Source organism: Hippoglossus hippoglossus, chromosome 12, assembly GCF_009819705.1.
Source record: "Hippoglossus hippoglossus isolate fHipHip1 chromosome 12, fHipHip1.pri, whole genome shotgun sequence".
In the NCBI taxonomy this organism is placed as follows: Eukaryota; Metazoa; Chordata; class Actinopteri; order Pleuronectiformes; family Pleuronectidae; genus Hippoglossus; species Hippoglossus hippoglossus.
This window is the reverse complement of record NC_047162.1, coordinates 817,369-837,327: the sequence shown is the minus strand read 5'-3', so window position 1 is coordinate 837,327 and position 19,959 is coordinate 817,369. Positions and strand designations below refer to the sequence as shown.

The window sequence follows — 19,959 nt, the reverse complement described above, 5'->3', positions numbered from 1 at the left end:
GGTTGGCGTCCCAGCTTCAAATACTACAACATGTGGGTTTCTCTTGCTGGTGCCGTACTCTGCTGTGTGGTGATGTTTGTCATCAACTGGTGGGCTGCCCTCCTCACTAACGTCATTGTTCTGGGTCTCTATATTTATGTCAGCTACAAGAAGCCAGGTGAGTAATAACTTCAAAAACTATAGCAAAAGTAAGATACTGTAGATAAATCACAATGTCAGCTGAAGGCATCATAAAAGTCTTTTTCACCATTGTAACCCAACAGTCACTGCACCCTGTGCTGTTTGTCAAGATGTAGCTCGCATACCCAATTGCTTATGAAATGACATTGTCTTTTTAAATTCTTTATATTGCTACATGTGATACTGATCTTGTAGGAAACATGTCACACATGTAGAACACTACAAGTTAAACTATTCATGTTGAGTGTTCTGGAGAGTGTCTGCTCCCAGTTTTTACCCTAAACTCAACAACACACATCCTGGACCGATCTCTGTCGTGGCTTTTCCAAAAATGTTCACCAAAAACCAAAATGAGAAGTTTTTAACAGATAAAGACATTTTTGTGTAAGTTGTATGTAGCTGTTTTGATACATTTGATCACTTATCAAACAGCTACATGATACACCCCCCCCACCCCCCCCTAAAAAAAAATTCTTCTACACATCTTTGCATTTCTTCAAACAAAAAGCTGACCCTGGGCACCTGTGTGCACGCTCAGTTTGACATGCAGCTACACACACATAGGAGGCCTTCTCACTGCCTGTAACACAACATGAGTCAGGCAGCCTTTGGCCCAGCAGGATGACCTGTAAACACAATTCCTAATTGCACTGTGTGTTACTGCCTGCATGCCTCTTCCTCTCCAGATGTGAACTGGGGCTCATCAACCCAGGCTCTGACCTACCACCAGGCTCTGACCCACACTCTGCACCTCAGTGGAGTGGAGGACCACATCAAGAACTTCAGGTATGCCCCTAATTACTGCCATTAACACTGAACTAGGCAGCATTCTACGAGAAATTGAAAGTGTAGATTGCTACTTAAATCAAATGATCAAACCAAACTTTTAAAGCAACCAATTGTGCTTCACTCTTACGTAGAGACCACTCTTCATGTGTAATATCCAAACTTTAAATGCAAATTTGTTGTTTTTGTATAAAGAAATGTATTAGTGATGGTGTGCCTTTGGACTGTTCCCATGGCAGCAAACCAAGCAGGAGATTAAAAGGCATTTGATGGTGTCCTCAGAAAGACTTGCCCGTTCCTCTGAGCTCCTTTTCAACTCTCACCGCCTCCATTAAATCCCATGGAGCTTAGCATATTTGCTTTGATGTTCGCTACTCTGCTCCTGCTTTTTTTTGTCCTGTGCTAAGAAAACTAGGGGCCACTGTGAGGGTCAGAAGAAAAAGTAGCCGCAAATTTAAAGAGTAACAATTCTGTAAATGTCATTGCAAAAGATAAAATTATGACATTGTGTGTATATATATATATATATATATATATATATATATATACACACACACACACATGTGTGGAAACCTGACATTAATGCAGATGCACTGATGACTTCTCTTGTACATGTCTGTTTGTAGACCCCAATGTTTGGTGATGACTGGTTACCCTACCTCTCGACCAGCTCTTCTGGACCTGGTTCACAGTTTCACCAAGAATGTAGGCCTAATGATCTGTGGTCATATTCGCACGGTGAGTTGATGTAATATACTCTGTTGTTGTTTGTTGATCTGCCTTTTGTGGTTATTGTTATAAAAAAATCTAATTAAATACTGCAGATGTGTTTGGAAACAAGCTTTTAGACACACTATACAATGTATCCATGTTGAATACACGTCAAAAAGTCAGCAGTAATTAGTATCATTAGGTTTGTTATTATGAATTGGAACTAATAAATACATTATAATCAATGATTTCTGTATTTTAACCCTTTTCATTCCATCAGCTGTCATACAGCTGATGGAATGAAACTTTGTTTATTGGGTTTTCGATAGGTCAACATTTACAGAATAAATTCACCTGTAGTTTATCCAATAGAAATACAAGTCCCCCAAAAACATACAAAATAACAGAGTGACAAAATGACACAAAAATATAAATAAATAAACAAATCAGAAAAAACGACAAAAATATAAAATAACACGCACAAAACAACAGTAACAAAATATACATATAAATATACATGTATGTTAATACAGTTTTTACAGTCCAACCAGCGAAACCAATAAAGTCCTTCCTGACAACCGAGAGGAGATCCATTCTCCTAAAAGAAGGGGGCCCACATTGTATAAAACTTGTTTATAGACCCATTGAGTGTGAGCCAGATTTTTTCCAATTTTATGCAATTCAAAACATCTTTAATCCAAATAGCAAGAGAAGGGGGTACAGAAGATTTCCATCTAAATATAATTAACCGTCTTGCTAACAAAGTGACAAAAGCAATTACATCATTATTCATTTTGGTCAATTGTAATGTGGGTGAGGGAACCCCTAATAGCGCAGTAAGAGGGTCTAATTCAATTTGTATGCTGCTTATTTCTGAGATTGTGTTAAATATTTCCTTCCAGAAACTGACAAGAGATGGGCAACTCTAAAACATGTGTACATGGTTAGCAGGAGACTGGTTGCATCTCACACAGCTTGGGTTCACATCTTATTAGATTTTGGATAACCTTGCCTTGGTCCAGTGGGCCCTACGAACAAGTTTACACTGCATGAGACCATGCCTAGCGCATATGGAAGATGTGTGTACCCTTTTAAGTGCCCCTTCCCACGATTCATCAGGGATTGCCTCAGCCAGTTCCTCCTCCCATGAGGATTTAATATTGCTTAATGAGGCTGTTTGTAAGGAAATGTGACCATAGATTAATGATAAGGCACCTTTCAGAGTAGGAAGGTGGGTAAGAAATTTGTCAAATTGTGTTTCAATACAGCTATTTTGATTATGCTCCAGCGACATCAAGTGTGTCAACTGCTTCTGCCACAAAGGCTGTTTTTTATAACTGAGCCCCACTGTGCATCAGTGTCAGTGCATCAGTTTGAAGTTCTAAATCTGACTAGACTTACCAAGCTCTCAATAACTACTGTTGGTTTCTAACTGGCGAGTCAATAAAAGTAGCACCACCAGCCCGTAAGGATTATTTAATCATTTGAAACTGGTATTCCATTTCAAACATGATCACAGTGGTTGGGTTTCTTACCTTACATCAGTGAGCCACAGTGGTAATACAGCTGATACGTGTTCCAGTCCCATTTACCAAAGTAAAAATCTTTTTGCTAATCCAGGCCAGGCAAAACGGTTTCACAATGGAAAGGCAGTTTTGATTGGATGAGTGCAGGCTCTGTGCAGTCCACAAGGGGCGTCTGATGTGCCCTCGTGCATGTTTCTAATGCTTCCATTAGGGCTGAGAAAGGCTTAGCAGTTAAATGGTGTAAACATTCCCAGCTAATGGCATTGCAGTTTCCTTGCTGAAGACTGGCTTTGAACTCTTTTCTGCAGGAATAAACAAAATCCCTGATGAGGAGATTCAAAGGAGGACTTTGTTCTACAGATGGAATTTGTTAGTCTGTGATCAAAATCAGATTAAATTGATCATCCTGTGACATATGACCCTGGGAAATTGGACTCACGCATTTATCATGTTATTGTTTCTAAACTTGTAGGATGCTAAAGGCAAGGCTGTGGAATTATATATTTGTGTGTGTGTGTGCATGCGTACCTCCCTATAGGGCTACAGAAGACCAAACTTCAAAGATCTGACCACAGAGCAGTCCCGGTACCAGCGCTGGTTGCTGAAGAATGAGACCAAATCCTTCTACACACCAGTATTCGCTGAGGACATGAGGCAGGGCACACAGTACCTGCTCCAGGTAGGAAACAGCACTGCTGTAATGGTGCTAGCAAAAGGATCTTAAAGGGATTAAGCCTGTATTGTTTTGGAGGATATTCATTTCAGTTCAATTCAATTTTATTTGTATAGCACCAGATCACATACTATCTCAAGGCACTTTACAGAGTAAGCTTGAGACCTTATAATATTACAGAGTAACTCATCAGTTCCCACAATGAGCAACACTGAGCAAGAATCACGGACTAAACCGCAAACAACGGCACTGAGATAAGTTGGTCGTCTACATGCAGAGATTGATTTCCACAAAACGTTGTTCATGCCTCTTGTAGCCTTGTACAACAAGTGCAGACAACCAGCAGCGTTGCCCCTGTTTGTGTTTGTGTTTGTGCTTTAATGAGCACACATCTATTAGGTTGAGGATAATTTTATTCATTGAGGCTTTAAGTTTTGTAACATTTTGGCTCAGCAACTTTCTCAAATGATCTCAATGCATGTCAAATCATGTTAGAATTATGCTCATAGCCTAGTATTACATACAATGTCTCATTGGGCAGAATTGGCCCATTTACACACTTGACTTGGAGAAATAGGAAAAAATGAAGGAGAGAGATTCCTTGCTCAAAGAGAATTGGTATTTTTTTGAAGCTGCTAATTAACCAACACTTGGTGCTATTGTAGGTATTACTGGCTACAGGGCAGTGTTTTCAATGAGTAATATGTTCCAGTGCAACAGTGTGGCTTAGATCTTAAAAAAACAAGACAATAATGGAGCTCTCTGAGAGGGAATATCAGGCTGTGGATTCTGAATACTTGTTAGTAGGCTACATTCATCGTTGGTTTGGCCCTACACATGGAATTGGTAGACAAGAAGTAGGAAAAAATCTATATCACAAGAGTTATCCCTTCTCCTATGACATTACAACCAGTTTTAGAGCATTAAAACCTTTAGTGCACTTCTGCTGATGAGAAATTAAACTGACACCCTTTTTCATATAGGTGAGATATTTACTGCCTAAGTTTTCATCTCAAGCCTGAGAGGAAATAAAGTGTATCTAGTTTCAAATTGCAGCAGTGACAGACTGAATAGTCCAATTGGAATATTTGTAACTTCTTGCTCCAGAATAACAGTATCTGTGATTCATAGAAACGTAGCCTGACTTTTTGAAATAAGGAGTGACTTCATTTGAATGTTTTTCCTATTCTTGTCCTTGTCAAGGCTGCTGGCTTGGGTCGCCTCAAGCCGAACACCCTGGTGCTGGGCTTCAAAAATGACTGGAGGGACGGTGACATGATGAACGTGGAGACCTACATTAGTATGATCCAGTGAGTAGAGATGCCACAACTTAGCAAAGCTTAAGTGAAAATAGTCGGTGACCTCTGCCAGTGCTCTACCATGAAAACCCAAAGCTGGGAAACTTTGGAATGAGTTAAACAATTCCTGAATCAGCCTAAGCTTATTATCCTGGCCTAAAAACATATGGAAGTGTCTTATATCTAATCAATAAATTCATTTTTTAAGTTTGTCATTTTTCTAATACTAATTTGGTGCAACAATGAAGCAGCTTTTACAGATGCTCTGAGACTGAAAGTGAATAAATACTGCATGGAGCTAGTAACTTGATCGTAACACTTTGAAGTCAGAAGGGTGGAGTTTAGGAAGCTGAACTTTTGAAAGCCCTTTACTAGAGCTGACTGATAAACAGTTTTTTTTTTTTTAAAGCTGAAGGTGAAAGAAGGTCGGGCCCTGCAATATCAATATTACAGCTAATATGCTGATACACTTAATGTTCCCTCCAGATAGAAGCCATGACAATGTACATACAAGGTTCAACCTGCAGGATTGAGAAAGATGTTTGAACATGCTATTTCCCGTGTGCACTTCTTTTCACAGTTCTTGAGGTCTTTTCTTTTCAAATCGTCCGTGTGTTTTTGATTTGAGTCTCTGTTTAGATTAGTTAGCATTCGGCCCTTTTCTGTCCTCTGCTGGTGTGAATCTTTCATTTATGTGTTTTTTTTTTCCCCCTCTCAGCGATGCCTTTGACTTCCAGTTTGGTGCTGTTATTCTGCGACTGAAAGAAGGTCTGGACGTTTCCCATATCCAAGGACAAGGTATCAGACACTTCTATACACTCACAACATTGTTTCGGAGAATTATTTTGCAATGTGATGGGACTTCTAGAATTCATATTTAATGTCACAAAACATGGTAAATAAAATAATTAAACTGATCAACAGCGCAGTAAACCTTGTTCGTTTCACATACAATAAACAAATACGTATTTGATCAAACCTGATATTTAAATAATGGCCGTGTTTATAAATCTCCCCCACCTTCACACTCTCACTCTGTTTTTATGCTTTAACTATCTTAAATCCACTCTCTTTGACTTAATTTTCTCTTCTTCCTTCACCTTCGTCTCCATCTTTACTCTCATTCCATTTCATCCCAGATGAGTTGTTGTCCTCCCAGGAGAAGTCTTCATTGATGAAAGATGTCATCGTGTCCATAGACACCAGCAAGGACTCTGACGCTGATTCATCCAAGCAGTCCTCCAAGGCCACCAGCCTCCAGAACAGTCCAGCTATACAGAAAGGTTTGAAAGCCTCAGTATGAACAGCTTCATTCATCATTCTTCTCACTTACCTTTCATATTCCACCTTTATCTACCAATCACTATCTAGAAAAAAGCGGTTATTTATACTGTTTTGACACTCAAGTGTGAGTATTTACAAGTTAGAGCAATATCATTTGGTGTGTGTGTTTCTGTGTGTGTGTTTGTGTGTTTCTGTATGTGTGTGTATATGTGTGTGTGTGTTGCACAAACACCATTCGAGTTCATGACGGTGGAAAGCCTTTCATCCAGGAAATAAGTTTAACAATGTTTTCACAAATCCTTAATCCATCAATAACCTCCTTATTCTGGCTCCACATACACACACACACACACACACCGCAACGACAGGAAGTTGCCTCAATGACCAATGACCCCAGTCGTCCCACTGGGCCAAGTTTGTTAGTCCACAGATGTCTTGGGTCATTTTGTGTGTGTGTGTGTGTGTGTGTGTGTGTGTGTGTGTGTGTGTGTGTGTGTGTGTGTGTGTGTGTGTGTGTGTGTGTGTGTGTGTGTGTGTGTGTGTGTGTGTGTGTGTGTGTGTGTGTGTGTGTGTGTGTGTGTGTGTGTGTGTGTGTGAGTGAGTGAAAGAGAGAATTGGACACAGAACGGGATCACCATCAAGTGCCACCCACACAACTCTGAGACAAGTAAATAAGCAAACAAGCAAACAGTTCCCACAATGTGGGAAGTGTAGAACCAAAAATTCCCATCGACGGCCTCATTCATTCTGGTGCCATGAAGTTTGTTGTTGAGATATATTGTTAAATGTGGTAAAGCTTAGATACATCATACATGGTCAAAAAAGTGTTCTGCCACCGTATGCTCAGTTTATTCTCCTTAATGTTAAAGGGATAGTTCACCTAAAAATGAAAATTCACTCCCTATCTACTCACCACTATGCCGATGGAGGGGTGGGTGAAGTGTTTGAGTCCACAAAACACTATTGGAGTTTCAGGGGTAGAAGTGGTCGGCATTTACTTCAGTTGTATTGGATTTGGCTGCAACGCTGTTTACCCCTTTTCATTGTGGATTTAAACACTTCCCCCACCCCTCCATCGGCATAGTGGTGAGTAGAAAATGAGTGAATTTTCGTTTTTGGGGGAACTATCCCTTTTAAATGTGGTATAAGATGTATAAAATGTGACGTATAAGAAAAATAGAGAGTCTAATGAATAAATTTGTGTTAGAAGTAGAAAGTCACAGTGTATATGACTCTATTGTTGGATGGAATTAGTGCTGTGGAAATGAATAACATGCTGAGTTCACCCTGTGAACCCTTGTATAGAAGGTATTACCACCTACTGCCAGCGTTCCGACCATGACCTTCAGACTGACTTGGTTCATACCAGCGGAATACAAACTTTCTTTTGAGATGTTAATGACTCACCACAGTAATATAGAAAAAGGCATATTTTTATGAATGTTTATTCATCTTATTTTGCATCTGATAGTTACTTTGTGTCCAAACTGACAGGGTCACACACACTTAGAACGAGTGTTAATGAGACGAGATAAGAAATGAAACAAAATGTACAAGAAGTAGCAAACTGAAGATGGCTGCCTTGATTTGGGTAATCCTCTTAGTCCCAGCCAGAGCTTACAGGCACAGGAAGAATGTTTGACCAGTTCTCCTCCTCTTGGTGGAGTTAATGCTCAATATGAATCACCCTCCTAACTGGAGTGGTTCAGTTTTGAGAATTGAAAAAAACAAAAAACAGATTTCTACATATTTAATTCTCTCTCATGTCCCTTTACTTTATGCTGCTTACCAAATGGCCAGTGGAAGGCAGTGTAAAGCTGCTTTCAGACATGCACTGAACTCCAGCGATTCGCTGCACTTTCTCCGGAAAAGGTGCATGTCTGAATGCTAATGTCCGAGTGAGAGCCTCCAAATTATCTGCGGACTTTCTTCACCTATACCCCTTGTATTAAGTCAGCAAAAAGTCAGCAGAATGCAATTGTGAGCGCACAGAAGGAGTTCCGCTGCTGGATTCACAGCGAGCGGGTGAGGAGGTTTTGACGCTTCTAACACGCAACAGACTCAAAAATAAAATAGAAAACAAATGTCTCCGCATGAATAATGCTCAGCCACACACGTAGAAGAAACCAACCAAGATGTTTAGAGATTTTGTGGTGATAAGAGCCGACAACAGTGTGGCTGTTTAACAAAATCACGTGATCCCTGCAGTTGAATTAATACGTTACTTCCTGCCTCTACCTGCTGGATCTGTTTGCACCACCTCTTGCCTGAATAATATGGAGGATTTGTTGCTGTTGTGAACGCGTCTGTGCAGAGAACCTCCCGCTGTGTTTTGCATGTGTGAAAGGCAAACTGCTGTAAAGTCGGGACCCTATTCTCCGGACTTCATCCGCAGGTCATGTCTGAAAACGGCTTAATGTGACTATTCAGTACTTGCCGGGAGCTGCAGGTTTCACTGCTCAAGTCAGGCCTAAGAAATTCCCAGAAGTCAGGGGGGAAATTCAAAAACTCTGTTAAAACTCCTGAAATTATATAAAAGCTTTAGCGAAGGTTCTCGCTTTTCCATGGTTGTGCAAGTCTAGTAGCATAGAGCCCACAGCTTATGTTTCTCCTCAGGGCCGTACTGTTTGCATGTCTCCTTCATTGTATTTTTGATGTTTTGTCTCTTTTTTGTAACTTTGTTTTAACTCATGATTAAGAATCCTTGGTTGGAAGCCACAGGCACATCAAAACAACATCTTACCTCAATTATGATTTTTTTTTCTCTCTCCTTTTGTCTCAAATTTCCCAGATGACGAGGATGATGGCAAAGCTACAACCCAGCCCTTGTTGAAAAAAGGCAGGAGATCCACTTTATTGGGTTGCCTTAAATCTTTTCTTTCTGTCTTCACTAGCTCTCTCTCTCTTTCCTCTCAGGTCATATTTTCCTTTCCTCGTGCACTGTCTTTCATCATCCTTTTTTCACAGTATATTTTGAATTCCTCTTGTATTAACATACCGTCCTGCACCCTGCTGTCTCTGTCTTGTCTCTCTCTCAGTCTGTAACGTGTTTCCGGCCTGCTGGCTACTTGGCTTTAGGGAATAACATTTGATCTTTTCCTCTCTTTTTTCTGCTCTCCAGCTTGTAGCTCAAGTCTAGTGTCAGTGAAAGTGCCTTTAACTCAATCCAAGTCTTGAGTATTTGTTGTGTGTGCACCAACATTTCAATTTCCTCCAAACTCTCTTCACTCTCTTACCCGCTGTTTCTTCTTTCTCTGAAGGTGACAGTTCGCCCGTAGCTTTCTCTTTCAGGGTGAAAACTTCTATGCTGTTTTCATGTCTCCAGCCCTGTCCAGCTAACTCCTGAGCCCTTCACAGTCTCTCTCCCTTTCCTGTTTGTTGCTCAATTGATGGTGTCTCCCCTGTGGTTCATCAAGCCCAAACAAATGAAATTGGCTAGGCTTTAAAAACATAGTACCTATTAGCAAGTGTTTAAAGTTCTGTAACGCTGTAGTGTTGAGGTTTGAATGTTTCTTTTTGTTTAGAATTGTGTGATATGTTTGAAGTGCTCATCATCACACTTAATTTGTATTGTTATTCAAACATAAGCCAATGTTATCTGAAAGCCAAACTTAACAGTTCACAGAGCCAAACCCCACATATGTATCTGTCCACTGTCCACTTGGAATGTTTGGTTACTGTCCAGCTCAAGTTAAACTCTCAGGACACCAAACAGTCCCAATAAATTATTTTAGCAATAATTTGTATCTTGCAATCTGATTGAATGTTTCTCTGTTGGTTGTTGCTGTGGTTCATGTGTTATGTAACTATCCCTGTAGACAAGAGGAGTCCAACAGTGCCGCTGAATGTGTCGGACCAGAGGCTGCTGGAGGCCAGCCAGCAGTTTCAGAAGAAACAAGGGAAGGGCACAGTGGACGTCTGGTGGCTGTTTGATGACGGAGGTGAGTCTGGGAGAACAGAGGAAACACACATACACACACTTGCATGTTTTAGAAATATTTGTAGAGCTGGAAAACAGGCATTACCTTTTTGTTATCCAAGTAAAAGAATTGTGTATGTGGTAATGTATTTTTAAACTGTTTGAAAACACCAAAAAGAATTCGAGAAATTTGGCCTTTATAATATATATATAATAATATATTCAGGTAAATGCAAATATGAACTTTCTTATTTTCACAAAGCATTCTTTTAGACGTGCAGGGGAGTGTCAATATTCTTAAAGCATGTGGTGAACACAAACATACACGTATACAGAGCATTAAGTATAGTATGTAGCACAGAGTTTAGCAGACTTCTGTCAACACAGACACAAAGATTCCTGAATTAATACTCGGGACTGTTAGTCGTCGATGAAAAGTTACATTTCATAGCTGATATGTTAACGGCTCATTCTTTATTGGTCTGTCAGTAAATATGTGATAAACAGCAGAGGCATGGTTTATGTATTCACCATATTGAAAAATGTGACACTTGATATGCTGTCATCATGTCAGCCTCCTCACTTTTAACTGAAAAGACGTGGACTCTTTTTGATGCAAGCAAAACTGTTTTCCCATTTGGCTCAGTCTGGACTGCTGCTTTTAGCTGACGTCTTGGATGATGGTTTAAATGTTGTTGGGCAGAGGTAATATGTCTTGACTAACAGACAATAAACACCAACACCATTTTCTGAAGTGTGGGAAGGGAAGTGTTTGTGAATGGGAGCTAGGTGAGGCATTACATGAATGTCTTAGTTGTTTAGCAGTGACTCCAACTGTACATAGGGGGCTAAAATCTGGGGCATCTCCTCTTCCTATCTTTACCATCTCCCCAACAAGTCAGCCTTTTTAAAAACAGAACATGAGGGCAAAATCCTGTGTGCTCATGAAAAAAGTGTGTAGAGAATCGGAAGCGCTGATGTTTCGACCTAAAATCCCACTGAGACCCGGGACACGGTCCGTGTTTAAGCTGTATTGAGCACATCTGACCGAATCTCCCTTCCAGGTCTGACCCTGCTCATCCCCTACCTGCTCACTAACAAGAAAAGGTGGAAGGACTGCAAGATCCGCGTCTTCATTGGAGGCAAGATCAACAGGATTGATCATGACCGCCGAGCGTGAGTATTGCACTTTCTCCTCATCCACTAGGCCAAGTTCAAAGTTAACACAAATATAATCTGTGAGACACATTTACTAAAAGAAATGGTTCGCTCACTTTTCCCCACTGTAACCAAACTCTCACATATCAACCGTTTGGTAGCAAAACCGGATGAAGCCCTGTAGAACTGAAGCGGCTGTGGCTCAGGAGATGGAGCGGGTGGCCCACTACCCAAAGGGTCAGCCCAGTCTTTCCCACTTCACATGCCAAAGTGTCCGTTGGCACATACTGAATCCCAAATTGCCCTTGACCGCTGTTCCGACAGTTGGTGATTGATGTATGATAGAGAAAGGTGCTGCACATAGATGCACTGTATACATGTTTGTGTGAATGGCAAAACTCTACTGTGGAGAGCTTTAAGTCGCCATCAAGATTAGAAAAGAGCTACAACTGCCCATGTCTTCTTGTATTAGTTTGGATTATGTTTCTAAATTACTGCTATTATTCACTGCTTATTAATCACTGCTATTTGTACAAATGGTGTACAGAATAATAGTAGCAGTGAAATTAGACCAGACATTAGAGAACCTTCTCATAAAGCAACCATCTGCTTTCCTTTCAGCACCTCACTTCTATGTTCAGCTGCTAGTGACATGACACTTTGGGCCTGGTCTACTAAAGACTTGCACATGTAAAAATGTGTGCAAACTTGATTTCAACCGCAAAAAAACATGAACGCTGATCTACTTACAGTGCGCACTGAGGATTGCGTGCAGAATAACACGCACTGCCCATTTAGTACGTTTGCCTTAATGAATAGGAGGCGTAGATGCAAATACTTTAATGTCGCACACGCAATGTGATTTACAAAGCCTGAAAATAATTGCGGTGGTTGTGACTGCGTCTATATTTAATACGTTTGAAAGCTAGGTGCTAATCAGCACAGCGTTGCGCACAGATGGCTGCAGTTATTGTGGTGAGGAGGAGAGGGTATGGAAGAAGACGGACAGAACAGGGTTTTTTCAGAAAGTGAACTGCACCTGCTGCTCAATATTGGTCAGAGGCATCTCTTCCACGGGCCCACAACCTGTTATATTTGCCAAGGTTTTATTATGAGCTATTTTTCATTTGTTCTTCTTATCGGTTGTTCTTTTTGTTTTACCCACAGGATTTAGTTTCTCGCGGATACTCTCCCATATCGCATTTCTTTGAGTTATATTAATATTTCTTTGTTGTAGCTCAACAACATGTTTGTTTGCCTCTTCCATTAACACCTCCAATTCCATGGCATTAAATTGGCAATCTGTTATAATGCACATGCAATTTAGCACTCTTTATTTGGGATCTTTGTAGATCATGCTCAAAGTGCTATATGCTATAAGTGCTTTATATACCCCAACAAGTGCAAACATAACAAAGTTCAAACTGACACAAATTACAGTATGGTCCCACCTGGCTGTTTGCCGTTGGTCAGAGTCATGGTGAACATACGTAGTTAGTGTGTGTCATTGTTACAAGCAGCATGGCAACTATCAAGAAATCTTGTGCTCCCCAAGAGAAATGGCCAAACATTTTTATGTTGAAGTCAAAGACAAGTCAGTGTGTTTGTGGCGAGTCACAGTGATGAAAATAAGACCAATCTCACCATCATCTTGAATGAAGTTAAGACTCTTCAGTGGAGCTTCGCTTCCCAACCAGCAGCTTTCCATGTTAAGGGCTAATAGCTAAGAAGTTGAAATCTCATTCAGAAGGAGAATTTGTTTCTTTCGCTCGTTTCTGCTGTGGAGCTGCGAGAACCAAAGTTAGACTGTTCTGAAGTGTCCGTATGTTTCTATGAATCAGGGATCAACTGTGTTTGTCGAAAATAAATCAGTAATTTCAGTCTCTTTCCAAGAGATCTGGTAGTATGCCACAGCGTCAAACATTAATAGTGTGTGCATATTCCCTGAAGCTTAACAATGTAATGACAACTTTCCAAAATGAATTTCATCAAAAGCAGAGAACTAAACAGCCCCCAGTTCAGAGAGGAGCTGCTTCATAGGTGTTGAAAGTTGTATTTCTTTTCATTTGGACAGAGTTGGTCGAGCTGTTTCCCTCTGGTCCCAGGTTTCATTCCAAGCTGCCCTAACCATGCTCTGCACATGATATGGATATCCATACTTTCCCTCTCGGTTTCACAAAATTTGGAACGTTTTTTGAGAGTATAACATTTGAAATATTATCTTTAAACCTTCATGACAGTTTTCAGCACAAAGTCAATCTCTCTCTCTCTCTCTCTCTCTCTCTCTCTCTCTCTCTCTCTCGCCCCTCTCTTTTCTCTCTCTCTCTCTCTCATTGTCCCCTGCAGCTGCCTCCTACATCCTTTTGTTGGCTAAAATTAGAATAAGCTAGGTGCCAGAAGCCTAGCTTCTTATCTCTGTGTGTGAGCACACACCTCTGTGTGCAATTTCCCTCAGGTTCTGGGATCATAAAAAGGCTACACATCCGGGACAAAAATGATCACTAGAAGTTTCCACAGTAGAATTTAGTCCTGTGTTGACATCGTGCATGACAGAATTTGGAGTGGTTCTGAGAACAAGACACTGTTACAAAAACAATAAAGCATAAACAACTGGTTTAAAGTTCACCATATGTGATGGATAATGATTTCAAGCACTTGGCCTCTTTGAAGTTGAAGATAAAGGAAATGACTCTCATACTCAGAATGCCTCCCCTACCTGCCCCCTCTCACAATCTTCAAACAGAGATATTCAAAGCCGCTTCCCCTGGCCTTCAGGATGACTCGGTGCATAGCTCCTCAGATTAAAATGTCTACAGCTGGTCTCCAGTATTTATCCCAAAGCTCTTTGTTTTTGCTTTTTGCAGGATGGCCACTCTGCTGAGCAAGTTCAGGATAGACTTCTCGGATATCACTGTGCTGGGTGACGTAAACACCAAGCCCAAGAAGGAGCAGTAAGTTTCCTTCAATAAACTTTTCTGCCACACATCATTACCTTTTACTAACCAACATGCTCTAGCGGACATATTTCATATAAAATATTAAACAAGAGCTGGTGAAATTACAGCTAGTTACTACAGTTACTAATACAGACCAGGGGAAAAAACACACATTGAGGTGGGTGAAGTTGCTACAATGACTTGGATACTAAATAATGTATAATGCACTTTTTTTACAGCTGTACTTCCATCAGTATACGTTGTGTCATAATCATCACTCTGTTGAAAGAAAACTATTATTACTTTTCATTAACAAAAAAATGTTAATTTTAATTAAAATTTGCATGCTACTGTCAATGAAATGGTCACTTCCTGCTTGTTTTTCACATTTCAGAAGGATTCTGACATGAAACAAAACTGCACACACTGCTAACTTTAATTATTTCCAGTGGCCTCTGCTTTGCAGTCTTTTTTAACACTGTTAGGTTCCATGAATTAGTTTGATATTTATTTATTGAAGAGAATAGAAAGTAAGAGTGGCAAAGTGGCAGGTATGACATAACTATTTTATTTAGTGCTGTGCAAAAATACACAATACTGAGTATAGAATAGACACAAGCACACTGGCCATTTTCTCAGACCTCAGCAAAAAAGATGTTGAGTAAAATGTCATCTTTACCAATAGGAATGATTAATAAAACTACAAAAAATGAAAAGCCTCTAAGTATACAACTGAAGATCTTTCTGCAGCTAGAAGCAGACGCATCTCACCTGCTATCCTAAAGTGGAAAGTTCCTGTGTAAAGATAACACTGTATAGAAACCATTGTTGGTCTTCACTAACAGATTCTGTCTGAAAATGAATAGAACAATCTTTCACCTTAGAACCTGACACTCTGACAAATGAGTCAGACATACTCTATATAAATACAAACCATTTACCATTTACAATGTTGTTGGGTCTATATAATGGAATTAACCACTAGACTAGTGGGCAGTCGATGGAAAACCACGAAATGAAAGTGCAGTTTACTGACCAGTTTCATTACCTAATTGTTTTTTGTAAATACAGAAGTTGGTTTGTTTGTTCTGGAGGTACGTGGAGGGAAGGAAAAAACACAGAGCTATGATGTTGTTAGCGTTGTGTCACATTATATGTTATTTTCTTCACCCCACCCAAGTGGGATTTTGTGCTATTACCTTGTGGTTATGTTCCACCTGTTAATTATGACAGCAACATATTTGATAAGGCTTTTACTTAATATTTTTGGGTAATTTAAGAATTGATTCAAAGTCATTCAAGATGAGAAAATGTGTTCTCCCACTTACTCCAATTAACTATCAAACTGTTGTTGCGCAGCGTGTTGGCCTTTGAGGAGATGATCGAGCCATATCGCCTGAAGGAAGACGACATGGAGCAGGAGGCAGCGGAGCGGCTAAAGAACAGTGAACCTTGGAGGATCACGGACAACGAGCTTGAGCTGTATCGTGCTAAGGTCAGCACGCTCCCACTCACTATAGCTCGCCATGTCATTCTGTGTATCTTTAACACTTTATCAGTGCTGAATAGGGCCATCAACAAATATTGTAATTTTCAATGTTCTGAATTGGATTAGATCGGCCCCACAAGTTCTCACGTGGGCTTTTGCCGCTGCGCTGAACGCACAGCGTGTTGGACAGAGGTCACTCGTCACTGATGGTAAATGAAATGGCGAGCAGACATTAGCCAAAAAATCACCAACAATCATGTGGTAATGATGGCATGAAGTTCACAACCCAACAAGAGTTGGTCTGAGGGAACGTCCTCAAGATAAACTTGAATGGAAGCTGTGGAAGCTACAGCCATGTTTGAGTTTAGACTGCTCTTATGTTGAATGTGATATATCTTCCAAAACCTTTGCAGCATAAGCTAATGTCAGGGGAGTGAATACTAATGCACTACTGCCCAATTAAACTGCTCCTATAAATAGTGTGAGTGGAAACAGTTCAATGCAGGGTAACAGTGTAGCACTCTGAGCTGTTCTGTGGCTCAGACTCTGCAGCATTTGGTGATAATGATCTGGTAAGTTGAAACCTGAATGTTTGAACCTGTGTTTGTTTGCTTTGCTCTTCAGACTAATCGTCAGATCCGACTCAACGAGCTACTGAAAGAGCACTCGAGCACAGCTGCCCTCATCGTCATGTAAGCTTGTGTGTGTGTGTGTGTGTGTGTGTGTGTGTGTGTGTGTGTGTGTGTGTGTGTGTGTGTGTGTGTGTGTGTGTGTGTGTGTGTGTGTGTGTGTGTGTGTGTGTGTGTGTGTGTGTGTGTGTGTGTGAAACTGTTTCAGTAACTACTTTTGCTCTACTGACATTTCATTTAGTAATAAACTACACACTCTCAAGCACACACGCACAAATATCTTTTACTTTGTGTGTCTATTCCACCAACGTCATACATTGAGGGCAGGTTTGATATGGGTCTAAAATGATCTAAAACCTCTGGATCAAGAGTGGGCTTTTTAAGCAAAGGTTTAATTACCGTTACCTTACAAGCTTGTGGTATGTAGCCGGTTAATCAAAACTGATTTAATATGGAACTATATTATATTATATTAATATGGAATGATCTTATAAAGTAGCTTTGTTAAAAAGGCACTTTTTTTTACCTGATTTTGAAAATTGCAATGGATGGAGCACTACCAACATCATCAGGAAGTTGGTTCCAGTGTTGGGCTGCATAGAAACTAAAAGTTTCTTCTTTATGTTTAGATGTTACCCTGGGTACCACTAGCAGACCACTCCCCAGTGATCTCAGAGGTCTCCTGGGGTTATATATTCTCGTATTGGTATTGTTGTTCGACATCAAATCATTAGTTTGGCATCAAATATTAAAACTCTGGTATCCTATTGGTACAAAGGCCAAACACAGTGTATAATATGCTTATCAGGTTTTTCCTCTCTACCCTTCAGTGAGTTAAAGCTTTTTTTGTGGATCTAAAAGTTCTTTGAAGTTACAAAGTCTGTGCTAGAGGGAGTTATTTTAGGAGGCGGGCCAAGAACTAAAACAGTGTTTCAGACAGAGGGTGAAAACAGCATCAGTGAACACTTTGAGACAGATCAAGTTTATTTTAATCATTACAGCAGGTAAACCTATTCTGGTATAGCCCAAATCAAAATGATCAATGTGTAAATGGCCAAAATATGTGCAGCGTCACTGATTATCCTTTCTCTTGCGCTTCCTCTGTGCAGAAGCCTTCCGTTGGCCAGGAAGGGCACAGTGTCCAGTGCTCTCTACATGGCCTGGCTGGAGGCACTGTCCAAGGAGCTGCCGCCCATCCTGCTGGTGCGCGGAAACCACCAGAGCGTCCTCACCTTCTACTCTTAGACACACAGAGAAGAACATCAAGTTTTTAAGCCTCACATCCCTCTCTGCTTCTGGGAGCAGACATGTATACATCCCAGTTCCATCCACACCTAAAGGTGCACCACATACACTTCAGAGACGGTAAATAAAAACACAGCCACTGGTGAAAGCAATGCTGGTAATACGAATTAAATGAAGGAAGAGAAAATTGGTTGACATGTGTAAATGCTCTACAAGTGACAGAGGAATGTATGGGTTGTGGTGGGTGGAGGCTGAAAGGTTGCCCATTCTGCTCCTTTCTTGATATTTATTCCAAGATGTCAGGTTTCTTCTCTTGTAGCTCTAGTTTCTTCTAATTTCCTCATGAAAATGTAATTTTTGTTAAAGCTGATTTCTCTCAGGCCCCAAACCAGTCGTGTACAATCATCATATTGTTCTCACAATATCGAATACCTTGATGTCATACTTGTTAATTTAATTGAAGTTGTGATACAGCAATAATCACCCTGTTGTTTTCCTTAAATGTTGGGAGAGAACCATGCAGAATGCTTTGCAACACCTTCTAAAGCCTTATGGATGTGCCTTCCAGCTGAATGAGATAAACTAATTCTAATCTCTATCCAGATTGACAATACTTTGGTGAATAATAGTTAGTTTTATTGAGTTTTTAATGTGATTCCTTCTTAGTTAAGCTCTGTATTTATGCATATGGATGCATGAATTTAATGAAAGGTGTCCACTTGATTGCATAAAGACTTTCTATGTTATTTCTCTCTCCCTCTATCTTACCCTAATCAACATGCTTATATTGGGCCATTGTATTTAAAAATTTTTAGTAAAAGTTTGGGTCTTCCTTTTCAAAGCTGTTCTTCTTCTATTCTTACGCAAGTCTCAGCTACTTGACTCAAGACACAATTTATCTTATAGGCATAGTACCTAAACCATGTGTATATGGTTCTTAAATGTAACTTCTTTTCTCGTTAAAAGATGTGAATCTAGTTTGTCATTAGCCATGTCAGGTGGAAAGGCCAACTCTCCCTTGTAGCTACTGATTGACTAAATGAAGCTTTTCTTTAAACACGTTTTTTGTATTTCTGTGTCTACATGTATGGTTCTTTCAATGTAAAGAAATCACTCTACCCAACAAGTTAGTTAAAACCTTGCCTTAATGCTAGAACTAGTCTAGCTCTTAATGCTAGTCATGAGTTTCTTTTCTCATATAAGCCATACTGGCTGGATGGTCTCTGGGTAAATTCAGATAGCAGTCCATTAGTAACAAGTTTTCTGACATGCATATTCTTCCCATAGTCCACCTGCATTAGTCAGTTACATAGCTTACTTAAGGTCTGTGAGCTGCTGGTTAAAGTGGTCAATCAACAGATAGTAACATGTTCCATTTAGTCAACATCAGTGGCACAATAGACTTGAGTTTTGCAGTCATGTACGTCTGTGTGGCTGTTTGATGAACTGCTGGTCCCCTATTCCCACAAAGCCCAGGTGGACAGAGAGAAAGAGTGACGGGCAAGCTTCATGATGGGAAGACTTGCTGACAGGAAGAATGTGACATTGGAGTGTCTCAAGACTGAGTAAAGATATACCTCTATGCATATGAGCTTGTGTTGCATAAGCACACGTAATAGAAGTCCATCGCTTCATCACATGAAAAGATCTACTCGCTTCAGTTCCTTGAGGTGGAACTTAAGGCACATTTCTTTCCTATAGGAACACTGGCCTGTAAACACTTAAAGGGTACAATGACTCCAATCAAAGCCATTTGAGACTGTTTCACAGTTTGGAACACTAATGTTTTAAATAAACCAAATGTATTCCCTGCACTACCATGGTCATAAACAATATTCACTTGGCAAGAGGCTGCAGATCATTTTATAGAATAACCACACAGCTCTTGCGTAGTCCTCTTAAATCAAACAGGTTTCTGTTGTTACTAAGCTGCTACTGCTACTTTTTGGACCGGTTAAATGAACTCAATTTAAAGGTGAGTTCAGACTGAATGAAATGTGAATTTCAGAAGTGCCGCCATTACTTTTGAAGTAAACGCGGATATGCAAACTTTCCCTGTGCGGCACACATTGAGGCAGATACACATCTGGATGAGTACAAATATTTGAGGGGAAGAAAAATAGGA

At 40.2% G+C, this 19,959-nt stretch overlaps 1 protein-coding gene across 2 annotated transcripts in view; it reads left to right on the top strand.

Moving 5' to 3' along the window:
* slc12a2 (solute carrier family 12 member 2) overlaps positions 1 to 19,069 on the top strand; it is a 47,100-nt gene extending 28,031 nt beyond the window's left edge. Inside the window, exons 14-27 of one of the 2 annotated variants that reach the window (XM_034602718.1) lie at positions 2 to 157; positions 867 to 966; positions 1,593 to 1,704; positions 3,742 to 3,882; positions 5,080 to 5,186; positions 5,893 to 5,972; positions 6,314 to 6,457; positions 9,250 to 9,297; positions 10,277 to 10,399; positions 11,442 to 11,553; positions 14,400 to 14,486; positions 15,831 to 15,966; positions 16,585 to 16,652; positions 17,699 to 19,069. In XM_034602718.1, coding sequence (XP_034458609.1) covers positions 2 to 157; positions 867 to 966; positions 1,593 to 1,704; positions 3,742 to 3,882; positions 5,080 to 5,186; positions 5,893 to 5,972; positions 6,314 to 6,457; positions 9,250 to 9,297; positions 10,277 to 10,399; positions 11,442 to 11,553; positions 14,400 to 14,486; positions 15,831 to 15,966; positions 16,585 to 16,652; positions 17,699 to 17,834 — 1,550 coding nt within the window. In that variant the 3' untranslated portion in view covers positions 17,835 to 19,069. The remainder of the gene's footprint in view (position 1; positions 158 to 866; positions 967 to 1,592; positions 1,705 to 3,741; positions 3,883 to 5,079; positions 5,187 to 5,892; positions 5,973 to 6,313; positions 6,458 to 9,249; positions 9,298 to 10,276; positions 10,400 to 11,441; positions 11,554 to 14,399; positions 14,487 to 15,830; positions 15,967 to 16,584; positions 16,653 to 17,698) is intronic. The other variant, XM_034602719.1, reaches the window with a different exon arrangement.
* The last annotated feature ends 890 nt before the right edge of the window (positions 19,070 to 19,959 follow it).